General features: G+C 40.0%; 1 protein-coding gene across 2 annotated transcripts in view; it reads right to left on the bottom strand.

The window, feature by feature from the left end:
* Nucleotides 1–16,759, bottom strand: part of golga1 (golgin A1) — a 37,138-nt gene continuing 20,379 nt past the window's right edge. For both annotated transcript variants that reach the window (XM_047381107.1, XM_047381105.1), the window contains 12 exons: nucleotides 7,456–7,551; nucleotides 5,902–5,997; nucleotides 5,512–5,652; nucleotides 5,275–5,349; nucleotides 4,871–4,960; nucleotides 4,413–4,515; nucleotides 4,043–4,203; nucleotides 3,709–3,867; nucleotides 3,560–3,619; nucleotides 3,206–3,430; nucleotides 3,040–3,126; nucleotides 1–1,625 (listed from right to left, as the gene is read on the bottom strand). In XM_047381107.1, the coding sequence (XP_047237063.1) occupies nucleotides 1,545–1,625; nucleotides 3,040–3,126; nucleotides 3,206–3,430; nucleotides 3,560–3,619; nucleotides 3,709–3,867; nucleotides 4,043–4,203; nucleotides 4,413–4,515; nucleotides 4,871–4,960; nucleotides 5,275–5,349; nucleotides 5,512–5,652; nucleotides 5,902–5,997; nucleotides 7,456–7,551 (1,374 nt within the window). In that variant the 3' untranslated portion in view covers nucleotides 1–1,544. The remainder of the gene's footprint in view (nucleotides 1,626–3,039; nucleotides 3,127–3,205; nucleotides 3,431–3,559; nucleotides 3,620–3,708; nucleotides 3,868–4,042; nucleotides 4,204–4,412; nucleotides 4,516–4,870; nucleotides 4,961–5,274; nucleotides 5,350–5,511; nucleotides 5,653–5,901; nucleotides 5,998–7,455; nucleotides 7,552–16,759) is intronic.

Genomic DNA, 16,759 nt, shown 5'->3' on the forward strand with positions numbered 1-16,759 from the left:
TCAGATTTTATGATGTTTTTGGGTTTATTTGTAATCAGCATTGGAAAGTAATCAACAGTACTTGCAGTAATCATTAAATCATAGAAAAGCTAGAGACAAAGTTGTAGTGATAAAAGTGACGAAAGACCTAACATAGGTTAACTGATCAGATTACAAAGTGCTCCCACGGTTTATAATTTCCTTTGAGACGGTTCATCACACCCGACTAGTCAGCATGACTACAGTCTGCTACATCATTAGTAAAACAAGACGACAATAAAACATTCAAATGGGTTTTCTTGCATCCCAGAATATAAACAGCAAACATACAAGCAACCTAAAATTCCAGAAAAAGTAATAATGTCCAAAAGTGCAGACATTACACTCAGAAATGAGGAGAAACATAAGGCAGGGGAAAAGTTCTGATCAATGCCAATGATAAATACTGTAAACCCACCACATCAAACTATTTACACCCATTGATTTAGAAAGATCTCAATGCATATAGTATGTACATATTTCTTTACATAATTAGATATGTTGGAAGGTAAGTTCATTTACATTAGGAAAGGCAGGTACAGATCATTTACATAGCATTCACCTATTTATTATATACAGTCGTTCCTGTTGAACAGATCAAGGTTATATTGCTAGCAGTGGGGTTCAAACAGTCAGAGAGACATTCGGGTTTGGACCATTGTTACTCTATATGATGCACAATAAGGTGGAAAAAAAGCATTAAGAGCAAGCCCTTTCTAATACATTAATCACAATATGCTTAAAATAGTTTGAAGGCCTTTCTGTTTTTAGCTCACCACACAGTGGCCAGTAAAATGCTGCCTTTAAATACAAAAACAAAACAAAACCTAAATCACCCCCAAGCCCGGACCCCCTAACTGTAAAACATTTTGCTTAAAACCCAAATTTGGGATTATCCACAACTCTTAGAGATAAAAGTGCTCCAGTCTGAGGAGGCATTTGCTTTAAATAAGGACAATCTAGGTGCAGAGACACCAGAGGGAATTGATTATGACCATTTTTGTTAATATTGAAGAGAATCCAGCTTCAGTCTTCTGTGCAGATTAATGCAACAACACATTTACAATAAAAAAAAAGCATTCAGGGTTTAAAATATAAGAACCACTGAATAACACACTGGCAACACCATCCAATGGGGACAGTCTAGTCTTGGTAATGCTTGTTCCAAAAGAACAAACATAGATGTGAGACATGTTGCACCATCACAGAGGGGAAAACATGCAGCTTGTGTCAAACACCAGAGATAAATTGAGACACGCGCTCCAGATATAGACAAGACTGTCTCCTTCCTTTAAAATTAATTAAGAAATGCTAGGTGGTAATCTCTTTATGATAGTGTTTAACTCCTTCTTTGTCTGCAAAATCAACCAAATCCAAGCGTTTAGCCCACAGAGAGCAGGAGAAAAGCTGTGGAAGGTGGTTCAAAGATTAATTTCACTCAATAACAGGAGCCACAAAACAAAGAGGTCCTCCTCCTGGCGAATCTGTTCCTTCCTCTTCACCACCACAGTTCACTTTGGTGCTCATCAGCTCCAGTGAGTGGAAGAGCCTGAGATCGAAGGCCGGATGATTCCCTTTGGAGAAGGCTTGGATCCAAACCAGGACATCTACAACACATGGGTCATTAAATAAGAAGCATTGTTAACCTGACAGTTGTTAAAAGAAAACTCTAAAATTGACATAAATCAGCTTGATGTAGGTTGTTTTACTCTTATAACCTAAATTTAACATTGCTGAGTTTTATTGTTAGATGTTACAGACATTGTGTTGAGGCTTTTCATTTTATATGTGTGATTTAGAAGCAAACACATGGATAAGTAAAAATCCCCAAAGAACTGTCAGACTTAAATATTCTGAAGGCAGCTATACTGAGGGTGATAGGATTCTCTTTTGTGCACAGTCACAAAAGAGAAAAAGCTGAAAACAAACAGTTTCTTCTTTTCATTTCTTTGTGTTTCTCTAACAATCCATGTCAGACTCTACAGGTCTCAGTAAACAAGTTAAATATTAAAGTTTGTGACAGGTCAGGTAGCAAAAGACTGAACAGGTAAGGCTCGTTTGGAACAGGTCCCAGGAGAAATGATGTCACCTAGAAAAAGAACTCCTAGTTACAGCTACCTAGTGTTCCAGAAACAACTCTGAGTCCTTGGTGCAGCAGACTTTATATGGAAGACGACAACTTTAAGTCAAGACAAGCTACTAAACCATTAATCTCATTTTTATTTAAGGAGATTTTGGTTTATGTTCTGATATGGAAAACCTTCCACATTACAGCAAGTATGCTTAAAGGAGAGAGCCCCGAAGGGGTTTTAGACTGCAGGGAGTTATTACTGAGGGATTTATGGATATGTTCAACTATATGTGGACTTGAAAAGCAGGGTTCTGCTGTACTGCGCCTTGGTCAAATATTCATGTTCCTTGAACATATTCCGCATTTTGTCACATTCCAAAACAAACATCAAAGTATTATTTAGTGATTCCTTGTGATAAAACCAACACAAAATATCGCATTATTGTAATGTGAAAGAAAATGATATGCAGTTAAAAAAACAACTGACAAAACCCCTCAATGCTTGGGGTTTGCCTCAATGCAGGGAGGAATGCTAGTCTCCCAGCAGGAAAATAGCATTTCCTTTCACATCACAATTATAACCTACTTTGTAGGTTATAATTTGGGATTTTATGCAATAGACCTCAAAGTAGTGTGCTACTTTGAGGTCTATTGCATAAAATCCCAATGACATTCATGGAGGTTTATAGCATGACTAAGTGTATTTTTATACATATTAAAGAGCCGTAGCACCTTAAACCCTTCTGCCAAAGCAGTGTAAAGACTTTCTGTTGTCCAGTAGGACCTTCATTTGGGCAGGAATATAGTAGAATATATAAGGAATATATAAGGCGGAAAACACGTATTTCTCAAAAAAAACTGCTAAAATGCTGACACGGGACTGAGGAGGGAAAGTAACAACAGATTTAAAGCCAGAGAACATGTTAAACTTAAAAAACAACACCACCAACCTTATACTCCAGAGTCTGCTTCAACATGTCCTCTTCCTCCCGAGTGAAGTTGAGCAGCACAGACACAGCTCGTATCAGCTGGTATGCCTAACAGAGGAATCATGACGTGTTTAGTCTGAGCTTGTAAAGCTGGCTGCCAGCATCAGTCCGAGTGCTGATGACTCACCTCAGCCTCTCTTGAGGACATAAACTTGAGGACGACATGTTTGAGATACTCAAAGTTGATTTCCCGTGAGTCGTTAAGGTCTGATGTGTTGGTCACTGTGGTGTTGGAAGTGGGGGGACTTGGGGCAGCTGCAGGCGGTGGGTCTGAAATAAAGCGCTCTTGTTTTTCTGCTCGGCTTTCTAAAGACTTCTCCTTCCCTTCAGCTTCTGGCTCAGGCTTTAGTTTCTTGAGCACAGCAAACACAAACACAACAGCTATTGTTACAAATTAACAACCACTCGGAAATGAATCAGACCCATTTTTAAGCTGTTGTTTGGTATGCACACAGATAAATGCTGCCATTCTCAGTATTACCAGTTCTTTCTGAAGAGTCCTCTTTAACTCTGCCAGCCTTTGCTGCAACTGCTTGATAGTCTGAAAACAACATGTTTGTCCTTTATTAGGAGGTAGCAGAGGACATTTAGATGCAACCAACAGATTGTAAAACAGAAAAGATGTCTGACCCTGTTCTTATCGCTAAGCTGCTGCTCCTGGTCTCTGTTGACCCTCTGGAGGTGATCCAGGTCATCCACAGTGACACAGCCATTCTGATCCTCCTCACAAACCTCCGGACTTTGAAGCTGCTCTGTTAGTGTTTCCACCTCCACCTCCAGATATGAAATCTGAACAATATACATCAAACTGTGCTGTTATTTTATGTTGTGCCTTCACCACATTCAGCTCGTTAACAAATCACAACATAACACGACTGATCATCTTCTTCTTCCAATAATTATTTATGTCTAATCATTAAGGTACCCTGTCCTACATGTTCAAAGGATTTTAGTGTGAGCTGACCCGCGCCTGGCAGCTGTCGAGCTGCTGTGTCTGACTCAGCAGCTCCTCCCTCAGGCTCCTCAGCTGGGAGTCTTTGTCGAGCTCCATCTGCTGCAGCTGGGTGTGCAGCCGCTTGGTTTCCTCCTGCAGATGAGCCAGCGAGTCCTGCCGACTCTGCAGCTCTGCAACAGCAACACACACAGGGTTAAAGAGATAGACAGTCAAGTTACACTTCTCTGATTTTTTTTTTAATCTTCTCATTTTTTGAAGTCTTCTTTGAAAAGATTTTACAAGAACAGGATCTTCTAGTGCATATATGGTACATCAAAGTGACAGAAATCACAAATATATAAACCAGAAATATAAACTAATGGGGTGTGTGTGTGTGTACCATTCTGAAGCGTTTGGACATCCTCATCTCTTAGTCTTAGTTTCTTAGCAGCAGTAGAAAATTCCTGCTGGGACTTCTGCAGACCCACAGTCAGCTCACCAACCTGACGTCAAGCAAAGGAAAATTATTTTCCTTTTACCACTGAGAACGTTCACACTCCTATTAAGCTCGGAATTTCCTTTCTGTTTTCCCAGATTGTGCAGAAGGTCCGATGTGAGTTAACAAAGTGCTAAGAAAGAATGATCTTAGCAATAATCCTATAAAAGCAACTGGTGCTGTCCATCAAAGGCTGTTTCCACCTTTCATAAGCAGAAAACACATTTATTTAGGTTTACTGGTAGACTGATCTGTGGCATGTTTGGAGAAATGACCTGAGGTTTTTTACTTTGAATACACGATGGTATGGTCCAGATGTGTTAGTTTATACACCCAAAACATTCAAAGTGAAAGATGCAAACCTGAGTCTGCAGCTCTTCCTTCTGCCGTCTAGTTTCTTCCAGAGATTTAGCAATTTCTGTGCTCACCGTCAGCCGGCTGTTCAGCTCTGCCTGAGGAAACACACAAGATGCAGACTCAACTCTGTTCCTCTTCTCTGAAAATATCCTAAAAGCTCATATTTCCATCATAATGGAGATATTTTACACATACTATAGATTGACTAAACTGTGTAATGAATACAAACTCAAATCAAATACCCAACAAAGCTCTACCACTGGATAGGCCTCTAACAAATAAAGCTTATATCTGCAGATGAATTTGCCTGTTTGGTTATGCTTTGCATCAACTGTGTGTGACCACATGATTATTACTATTTGAAACAAAGTAAATGAGCATTTTTAATCAAGATTCTTGCAGTTTTTACCTTACAGTTTTCCAGCTCTTCTGCTTGCTGTTTCAAAATGGAGTTTGCCTCAAGCATCTGTTTATCCAGCTCAGCCTGCCAGACAGATAACAGGTCTCCATCATTTGCCAACACAGAACAAAACACATTTTCAAATTTCATGTCTTTATAAATAGGCTTCCCTCCGTCTAGCAACAGAACACCTGCCGCCTGCATCGGCCTGTTATTACACAGACAAAGAAAGAAGAGGAAACATACCACCCTGTCTAGAAGGGACTGTTTGTCTGTCTGCAAACAGGAGATGGTTTCCTCCAGGAAGCTGGTCCGCTCCTCACGCTGCTGCTCTAACAAACAAATCTGTTGCTCCAGAAAGGCTTTTTCAGTATTCTGCTCCCCATGCTGGAAGAAAAGTGTGTTTAATATATTTAGAAAAACTGAACATTTTAACCAAACCCATGATTACACTATAGAACTACTGTTGTGTGTTACCAGTACATTGTACTGAGAGCAGCACCTTCCCAAAAAAACTGGTGGCTTACCTTAAATAGCCCAGTTAGGCTGATTGTGACACCCACAGATCTACATTTACACAGTAAACAACAGTGCGCACACAGGGGTGGGTGGCAGGGGGGGTGTTGTGGAGCTTACCAGTTTATCTATGAGCTGCTGTTTTTCTGTGACCTGCTGCTCAGCACACTTCATTCTCTCTGTATTCTCCAGAACCTGTCGTTCCAGACTGGCGATCTGAAGCAAGTAAAAGTTACAATAAATGATTGAGCTTCATGTGAGGCCAATTAGAGCCCCAACCCAGGAGGGGCATAGGTTCCACATCCTGATTTATTTAGTGAGCTCTGCTCAACTTCTAATCTGTTGTTTTCTGTCAGCTTAACCCCACCACCACCGACTGCTGCAGCTTTGAACATTCATTATAGAATTCAACTGGTTCAGTGAAGGACCATTAGTGCCAGTTAAGGATTGCTCCTACCACAAGGTGGGGGCAATGCACCAGCTGGAGAAGGAGAAGCCCATAATATTAGAAAGCTTTGGATAACTACTCATGTCAGGATCAAGTTGAGGGGTTTTGTCATCATGTAAACCGCTATCATAATTGTGGAGGTTATTGGGAATGAATAAACAACATTCAATTTCCCAAACCGTATGAAATGCCCAACCCTACTAAATACGGGTGCAGTAGAAAATAAAAGCTGGATCAGACCAACAATTAAATGTGCGGACAGCTTTTTCTATCTGTTGACACTACCAGACAGGAGTTTGGACACACTTTCTCATTCGTCAGGGCCAAACCCTGTTGTCAGTGATACACAGAACACAACATTGTAGAGGTGGAAATGAAAATAGTGTGGTGAAAACAACTTAAAGAACAATATTATTCTGTTTGTTTTATAACAGACAATGTAGAGACCTGTTTTATGTAGAAAATGTAACCTTTATTGACTTCTGTTGTGATCTATGTTAGTTAGAAAATGTATTTGGTCCTGGATTAAATGCTACTTGGTTCATTCAGCTTGCAAAAGATTCCCTTCAAAGCACAACAATAGGACTGGCTTCCAGATCTGGAGTGAATATGGAAAGCTTCTTGCCCTCAGAGCCAATTAAAAAGCATTAACCAGAAGCCAGTAGGCAGTCAGTTGTGTTCACAATACATATTAGAGAAAAAGTACAGAGTAAGGGAAACATCCTGGGAACCTGAGCCCAGAGGAGCATACCGAGATCTATTCCAGCACGTTTATGCTGAGAAGCACCCCCTGAGTTAAGAACATCACTAACTCGGAGTGATTAAAGATGAGACTGATACCTTTCCATAAATGGTACTAAACAGGCAAACACCAGGGAGATGCAACCTACCGTACCTCCAGTGCTGCTTTTATCCCCATCTTCCTCAACATTATTTGAAAGAAGTTCTAATGTTGTTCCTATTTACAGCTCGGCTGTACTTTGATGTTTATCAAACTTATTTCTTTAAAATATTTGAAAGATTTAGGCAAATGTAAGTTGCAAAACCTGTACTGGAGCTGAAAATTCAAGAATCTCAAAGACAGACGCTAAATCCTAGAGAGAAAATAATAATGACCACAATCAGGCCCTCACTAATCCATGTAATACAGACCTACAACATGTCATTATAAAGATCACCTGAGGAATCCTGGGGCCATGTAAGTGTGAGTGAGCAAAGCAGCTTACCTGTGTGTCTGTTCTCTCTCTATAGGCCTTGGAGGAGTCATCTTTGTGTCGAAGAAGAGTCTGCAGCTCAGTAATGCTGCCACTCATCCTAGACACCTGAGAGCAGACAGGCCACACACACGTCATAAATAGATAAGATAGACCTGAAGACGCATTTGTTCTGTTCATTTGAGCTGACAAGGCGGGCATGGCTCCCTACACAGATTACACTACTTCTGGTGCCTTTTGGATTAATACTATCATCCTTTTATTTCCTCTTCATAAATACTCCATACAAAACCAAGACATGGGGGTATTCCACTGTAACTAAAACTACCTTGATTACTACAATTTAAAATCAGTTCTTAAAATTACACCTCTGTTCACAACACTCTGAGTAGATGTGTTTTACTGCACGGAGATGCACCCAAAGGACCAAACAGATAAAATGTTTTTACAGATGTACTCACACATGTTAATCTAATGTCTTTAATCAGCATCACTTTGCTGCTACCTTTCAGCTTAAATTTATGGGAATCTTTGTAAATAAAATTGACTATCAAAAACAAAATCATTGGTATACTCCCAAAGATGATTACTTCATCCTCAGCAAGCGACACAACATTGGAAGCAGGGGTGAAAGTAGTTTTAAATTATTGTCGGTACTTAGGGGCGGAGCTAGAGGGGGGTGCTGGGGAGGCACTGGGGGCATCGAGATCTCTCTCTCTCTCAGCAAAGTCCAAACTCAAACTACAGGTCCTTCTCAAAATATTAGCATATTGTGATAAAGTTAATTATTTTCCATAATGTCATGATGAAAATTTAACATTCATATATTTTAGATTCATTGCACACTAACTGAAATATTTCAGGTCTTTTATTGTCTTAATATGGATGATATTGGCATACAGCTCATGAAAACCCAAAATTCCTATCTCACAAAATTAGCATATCATTAAAAAGGTCTCTAAACGAGCTATGAACCTAATCATCTGAATCAACGAGTTAACTCTAAACACCTGCAAAAGATTCCTGAGGCCTTTAAAACTCCCAGCCTGGTTCATCACTCAAAACCCCAATCATGGGTAAGACTGCCGACCTGACTGCTGTCCAGAAGGCCACTATTGACACCCTCAAGCAAGAGGGTAAGACACAGAAAGACATTTCTGAACAAATAGGCTGTTCCCAGAGTGCTGTATCACGGGACCTCAGTGGGAAGTCTGTGGAAAGGAAAAAGTGTGGCAGAAAACGCTGCACAACGAGAAGAGGTGGCCGGACCCTGAGGAAGATTGTGGAGAAGGGCCGATTCCAGACCTTGGGGGACCTGCGGAAGCAGTGGACTGAGTCTGGAGTAGAAACATCCAGAGCCACCGTGCACAGGAAATGGGCTACAGGTGCCGCATTCCCCAGGTCAAGCCACTTTTGAACCAGAAACAGCGGCAGAAGCGCCTGACCTGGGCTATAGAGAAGCAGCACTGGACTGTTGCTCAGTGGTCCAAAGTACTTTTTTCAGATGAAAGGATGAAAGCAAATTCTGCATGTCATTCGGAAATCAAGGTGCCAGAGTCTGGAGGAAGACTGGGGAGAAGGAAATGCCAAAATGCCAAAATGCCAGAAGTCCAGTGTCAAGTACCCACAGTCAGTGATGGTCTGGGGTGCCGTGTCAGCTGCTGGTGTTGGTCCACTGTGTTTTATCAAGGGCAGGGTCAATGCAGCTAGCTATCAAGAGATTTTGGAGCACTTCATGCTTCCATCTGCTGAAAAGCTTTATGGAGATGAAGATTTCATTTTTCAGCACGACCTGGCACCTGCTCACAGTGCCAAAACCACTGGTAAATGGTTTACTGACCATGGTATCACTGTGCTCAATTGGCCTGCCAACTCTCCTGACCTGAACCCCATAGAGAATCTATGGGATATTGTGAAGAGAACGTTGAGAGACTCAAGACCCAACACTCTGGATGAGCTAAAGGCCGCTTTCAAAGCATCCTGGGCCTCCATAAGACCTCAGCAGTGCCACAGGCCGATTGCCTCCATGCCACGCCGCATTGAAGCAGTCATTTCTGCCAAAGGATTCCCGACCAAGTATTGAGTGCATAACTGTACATGATTATTTGAAGGTTGACGTTTTTTGTATTAAAAACACTTTTCTTTTATTGGTCGGATGAAATATGCTAATTTAGTGAGATAGGAATTTTGGGTTTTCATGAGCTGTATGCCACAATTAGCAGGGTAAGAGCACAGTTTTGCTCAAAATATTGAAATGCACACAACATTATGGGTGACATACCAGAGTTCAAAAGAGGACAAATTGTTGGTTGCTGGCGCATCTGTGACCAAGACAGCAAGTCTTTGTGATGTATCAAGAGCCACGGTATCCAGGGTAATGTCAGCGTACCACCAAGAAGGACGAACCACATCCAACAGGATTAACTGTAGACGCAAGAGGAAGCTGTCTGAAAGGGATGTTCGGGTGCTAACCCGGATTGTATCCAAAAAACATAAAACCACGGCTGCCCAAATCACGGCAGAATTAAATGTGCACCTCAACTCTCCTGTTTCCACCAGAACTATCCATTGGGAGCTCCACAGGGTCAATATACACGGCCGGGCTGCTATAGCCCAACCTTTGGTCACTCATGCCAATGCCAAACGTTGGTTTCAATGGTGCAAGGAGCGCAAATCTTGGGCTGTGGACAATGTGAAACATGTATTGTTCTCTGATGAGTCCACCTTTACTGTTTTCCCCACATCCGGGAGAGTTACGGTGTGGAGAATCCCCAAAGAAGCGTACCACCCAGACTGTTGCATGCCCAGAGTGAAGCATGGGGGTGGATCAGTTATGGTTTGGGCTGCCATATCATGGCATTCCCTAGGCCCAATACTTGTGCTAGATGGGTGCGTCACTGCCAAGGACTACCAGACCATTCTTGAGGAGCATGTGCATCCAATGGTTCAAACATTGTATCCTGAAGGTGGTGCCGTGTATCAGGATAACAATGCACCAATACACACAGCAAGACTGGTGAAAGATTGGTTTGATGAACATGAAAGTGAAGTTGAACATCTCCCATGGCCTGCACAGTCACCAAATCTAAATATTATTGAGCCACTTTGGGGTGTTATGGAGGAGCGAGTCAGGAAACGTTTTCCTCCACCGGTATCACGTAGTGACCTGGCCACTATCCTGCAAGAACAATGGCTTAAAATCCCTCTGACCACTGTGCAGGACTTGTAAATGTCATTCCCAAGACGAATTGATGCTGCAAAAGGAGGCCCTACACCATACTAATAAATTATTGTGGTCTAAAACCAGGTGTTTCAGTTTCATTGTCCAACCCCTGTACATCCGTTAACATTTTACTTTTCCTTTCTATAGAAAGTTCTACTGAATCAGTGCTTCTGTGTTTTCCTTCTCTGCTCTGTTCTCTCAAACCCCCAGTCGGTCGTGGCAGATGGCCGCTCACACTGAGCCTGGTTCTGCTGGAGGTTTCTTCCTGTTAAAAGGGAGTTTTTCCTCTCCACTGTTGCTACATGCATGCCCAGTATGAGGGATTGCTGCAAAGTCAACACCACTGACTTTCCACTGTCTCTACATGCTCATCCAGGAGGAGTGAATGCTACAAGTCACTGACTCGATGCAATCTGCTGGGTTTCCTCAGGTAGAAAAACCTTTAACCAATTTGAATAATAAACAGAATCTGACTGCACTGTTTCATAGTTAGGATTAATTGGAATGTATGTACTTGACTTGAATTGTATGATTCACTTGAATTGACTTTGTAAAGTGCCTTGAGACGACATGTGTTGTGAATTGGCGCTGTAATGGAAATTATTTTATTAAGTGTTCCAAAGTGTATGACCTTTAGGTTACCTCACTCCTCAGAACATCTGTGTTAGAGGAGGAAGCTGTAAAAGCCATTATCAGACGTTTAATGGTTAAAACTCATGCTTTAAGGGTGATATCTCGGGAAGGACAGATGGGTTCCTAGATAACTTTGTCACCTCTGAACCCGAGAAGGGTCTGGGGTCATAAAACACAGACTCTTTGAAGTTGAGATAACACTGTCATGTTCTGGTATAAATACCGCGTGTAATTGTTGATCGGGGCTCTGCTTCACTGACTTGCTCGGTGACAGAGTCATTCAAACGCTGAATGCCTTTGAATAAAACTTATAAAGACAAAGTCTGGATTTTCTCTTGTTATGAGTCAACTTCTACCCACTTTGATAAGAAAACTCCACTACAATGTTAGCGTCACGAACAGGATCTAACGTGCCAGAGGAGACCGCAGGATGGGACACGGATGCCTGGCCAGCCTGAGAGTTGTTCTCAGTCCACTTCCATATTACGGAGGGGAGTCCGGGTGCCCGCCTGCGGCTTCTGGCCGATTTGATCCGAACTATTTGTCTTCAAATATATCTGGGTGAGAAGTTGCTCTGTATGATATAATGTATATTATTATTTTTATTACACATTAACCATCATCTCCTAACTAATTAATTAGGTTCCAGAGTTGCGAGAGGGAGGACATCAGCTGAGGGCCCGGTTACCCTGCAAAAGGAATTGCAGGGAGGTTCTCATTGGTAACGATGGGATAAAGCAGAACACAGGGTTTTGCGGGTGGTTTTTAGCAATTTTCTACACCTCATAAAGGAGAAAAGCCAGACGGCAGACGTGCCGCTGAACGGGTAAAAAGGAAAAAAAATGGTTCCGGAACCTTGAGGCATCAGGAGTGCCTCCTTCTTCAGACTCTGATTTATAAAATAATGAAAGGAAAAAGTGGGGATGATTGTGTTAAATGTGCTTTAATTTGGAAGATAACATTGGTTTTTCACAGTGTGGAAGTTTGAGTGTAAATAAGTAAAAAAAAAAAAAGTTAAAACTTTCCTGAAGGAAGTTTCGTTTGTCTTAAATATTGCGATCAGTCGGAAAAGAAGGTAAAAAGTGAAAAGGGACATTAGAGAGTCGAAAAGAAAGTTGTTTTAGAAAGGAGTATAGTTCATGTTGTGAAAGGAAGTGACAGGCAGGTGGACAACTGACTGACTGACTGATAATATTTCTTTGTGCAAAATCTGAACCTATACTAAACTTTTTCTTCTGCCTCTCTCACACACAAATACACACATATATGGGATTTGAGTTCAACATCTGCGTTTTTGAGTCTGGATTTTAGAAACCTGCCCTTCTCCATGGCTATTACACAAAGACGCTTCTCCAGCACGGCCTGAAAGAGAGAGATTTGCCTTCCTGCCTGCCTGCTTGTTGCAAATCGCAGTGTGAGTTTCCACCAAAACGAAACTCAGAAGAAGTCTGGCCCCACTGAGATGGACAAGGATCCATGCTGTTTGCAAGAGCCAGAAGAGTGAATGCACTGGATTTATATTGAAAGCATCTTATGCGGGCAGAAGAGAAACAGGCCGGAGCAAAGTTTCTTCTTTCTCCCTCCTGGAGAAGTTAAAGTGGACAAAGAATGATTCAATGTCTCACCAACACACCTGGGAAGGGCCTGTTTTTTTTTTTGGACTGATAGAGAACTGTGTGCCATGACAGTCTGACTCTGGAGCGATTAAGAAACTGATGGAGGTAACGTACAAACACAAACATTTGCATAAATCTTTTCCTATTTTCTGCAACGAAGAACGCTTATGTGACGCTTGCTTGACGTTGACAGATATAGCGGGTTAAAATATTATTTTAGGGTTAGAAAAGTATCTTTAAAAGGGTGATAACTTAGCTCATTTGATAATTCCCGGTTATTTCTTTCAGAGAAGCAAGTTCTCTTTCGTCGTGGAATATTCAGGGTAAATTATTCTAGTTATTAAAAGTTATTAAAAGCAGAGGAAGTTACAACATCTCCAAAACTCAGCAGTAACCAAGTGTTTCTATGTTATTCTCAGGACAGATCTCATAAAGGAGCATTTTTAAAACCCAGCGCATGCGTAAAACCTGATGGGTTTCTCCTTCAGGCATTATTTTCTGTTGTCAGAGTTTGTATCCCATAAATGGGATCTAATGGGTAGAGACCTCATTAAAACAGGCTTAGTTCTACTGCAGATGGTCTTCATATAGTCTCTGACACAGTACTTACAGTTTGGTGCAGTTTTGTCCGCAAGTGCGAACTGACGCTTATGGAAAGTACAAATTCATTGTTTTTCACAGCAGCTGCTGGGAAGAGGTTATATTAGGGTTTTCTTCCCTCTTCTGATTCATGCAGCGTGTTGATTTACACTGTACCTTATATCAGGTCCTGACAAAAACTATGAAAGGCTTGGTTCTGCAGTTTCTTTTTTCTCCCTTTGGAGAAGGAAAGAGAAACTTAATCAGTTCTGTGTTGCACATAAATCTTAAAACACTTGATGTTTTCTAAGATATCACTAGCTAAAACTTTTTTAAACTTTTGAGAGTAATTGGTTTTGTTAAACACATTTCCCTTGGTAAAACAAACTTTTAAAATGAGAATGAAAAAAATTGGGTTATTTTTGAAGGTAAGAAAGAATCTGATTGGACAGTGGTACCACACAAAAATTAAACTAATCTCATGTTTCCTAAAAGACTGCATGAAAAGGCCTTCAGAACCGTGGAGTTATTTTCCACCACAGTACCAAGTTTTTTAAGCATGCTTTTTCTTTATTTTAAAACAGATCTGTGTTTTTGGTTTTGTTTGTTTTTGGCTTTTTAGCATAATGTTGTCTGAAGCTTCTCATGAACTGGGTTAGGAGCAAATATGATCTGAGGTAAATTAGGAGCTGTGAACTAATAATTTTAAATCTGATTATTGTCCAAGCAGAAACAATATATTTAGCCAATCCTTCAATCTCTGCAGAAAGTTAACACCATTGTACAATGCAGTAGTACTCAACTTGTGGTTCCTGGACTCCTGAAGCCCGTGAGCCATAGATTTTGGATCCATAAAATTATAATATTTAATTAAAGATAGACCGATTACTTATCAAAACAGATCTAAGCCAATGATGAGTTCCAGTCATTTGGTGGCTTTGAAATGCAATAATACTCAAAATTTCTACTCTGGGGAACACAGATTGGGGTTGAAGAGTTTTGTTTTGGAACCAAGGTTAGGACTTGTATAACGGAATCAAAAAAATTAAATCCTTCATTTTAGGAAAAGAAAAGAAATAAAGGCTCTCTTAACACTAAAGAGGATGGTCGGCTCAAACTCCAGTCTCCTTGTTTGATTTCTTAGGGTTTAAAGATTAAAAGAATACCTAGGAGTACAAAGGTACACAAGGTGATTTCAGATTACTAAGAGATAAAATATTGGAACATTTATCAGCATTTGGATTATTAAAGAGGGGTTCTAGTAATTTTTCTGATGTTTCTCCCCAACTCTCAAAATTTAAATAGGCCAAATTAAAGAAAATGATGTTTTTTCTTTTTGAAACACGATGTGGGAAAAAGTCCAGTTTGGAGTCAAGCTTCTTATCTTAATTTCTGATTAAGTCAAACACTGCAGTTTTTGTTTAGTTTGGGTATACCATAAAAATGTCAACGCCGGCTTTTCTAATTTCCCCTCGGGGATCAATAAAGTATCTTTGAATTTGAATTGAATTGAATTAAAATACTTATTTGCATTTAACCTGAGCAGAGAAATTCTGGAATGCAGCTGCGATCAAATTGAGCCAAACAAAAGAGAATTATAACAATAACTCTCAGGATTGTAGTTATTGTTATTATAGAGTTACAGTACAAAGAATTAGCAAAAGGTTTCAGCATCAGTAAATTTGGATTCATTTAAGAGAAAACTGTTGCTGTGCTTCTAAATACTTTGAGATCTTTTTGGACTATGTGCACTCATTTTTAAAAAAGGATCCTGAAGATTGTCATAACAAAATTGATCAATTATAGCATTAAAAGATATGGCTGAGAAAACATATTCTGAAAAGAGATTGTTAAAAATTTCTTTTAATTCTTGAAGCTTCAAATTTGGCCATTTGTTTGTCTTTGATGTTTTGTCTTTGTTTTGTTTGAATGAATATTTGATTATATGTTGCATGAAACAATAATCCATGTTTAGAATAATGTTTCTAAATCCCAGATTGATTAAAACTTTGAGTTTTCAGGAGAGTTAAGAAGCAGCTTGTTTCTGAGGTAGGTGCATGTTAACAACTTTGCAGTTTAAGGTTCACTAAGATGGGTTGGAATGAAGAAACTGTGGGTCCGCCCATAGGCTGTCAATCAGAGGTTGGTTCTGCCTGACTCCGCCCACCTACCAGGTTGGTTCATGCCTTTGCTCCCATGGTAACGCTCAGCACCTCCCTTCCTGAGTTTTAACACTGTTTAAGAGACAATAGAATCAAAATGCTTGTAGTGATTGTTGCCTTAAAAACATGTTTTTCTTGTATAATAATTAAGGATGTAGCATGACTTTTGGATTTATGTGTTTTACTATTAAAAGGTTAATGAAATAGTTTAAACTAGTTTGAAGAATTAGTTTTGCATGCAGAATCATTGGTGATTTATTAGATTGAAAGTTTTTCCTGGTGCCATTAAGCTAACTGACAGTTCAAGATATGCCAAAAGTAAGGAATATATTTTTGATAAAGAATCTGAGAGATTTCATACTTGGTGGGAATTATTTATTAGATTCGAATTTGTAGGGTTTATTCAGCTGAATTACATTAGATGTCCATTAATCTAATACTCATCTTTATACAAGACAAATCAGGATGATATGTGACTAATTTCTAAGTGAGACATTGATGAACTGAATAACTAAAGTTAGTGTTTTGTTGTTAATGGAACTGAATTGCAGTTAAAAAACATCTGGATTTTCTTTATGTTGCTTTCGTTAAATTCATAGAGACACATAGTTATGTCAGAATTCATTTCTTTGGTTCTATGTAATGTGATCTTGGTTACTAGAACATTTTTGTACAAACTTTTGCTGGATTGTCGCATGGGTTGGACCCTGCGCCAGAAGGGGGGAATGTCAGAATAAAGTAACATGGGGTTCCAAAAGTTTTTGCACTCATGGGAAAAAGGGTAGCTCAGACCTCCAGTGAGGACTTAGTGACAATGTGAGAGAGACGTTGCACTTTGTTTATATAAATGGTGCATAGCTCCCTAAGACCACATTCTGAAAACCTCTCTGAAATTATGGTGTTGATTCTTTTGTGAAATTTTATATCTCCACAGATTAGACCATTTTTGAAATTATTTTTGGGTATTCTGAAACTATGAAATGTTGACCTGTAATCAGGCCTTCCTCAAACATCATGTCACATTTTTGATATTCAAAATATTTAGCTGATGGTCACTGCTAGTATATCAGGTGAAGTCAGAAGATTAATTCTTTTGATTTTGT

The sequence above is a fragment of the Girardinichthys multiradiatus genome, chromosome 12 (genome assembly GCF_021462225.1).
Source record: "Girardinichthys multiradiatus isolate DD_20200921_A chromosome 12, DD_fGirMul_XY1, whole genome shotgun sequence".
NCBI classification, from domain to species: Eukaryota; Metazoa; Chordata; class Actinopteri; order Cyprinodontiformes; family Goodeidae; genus Girardinichthys; species Girardinichthys multiradiatus.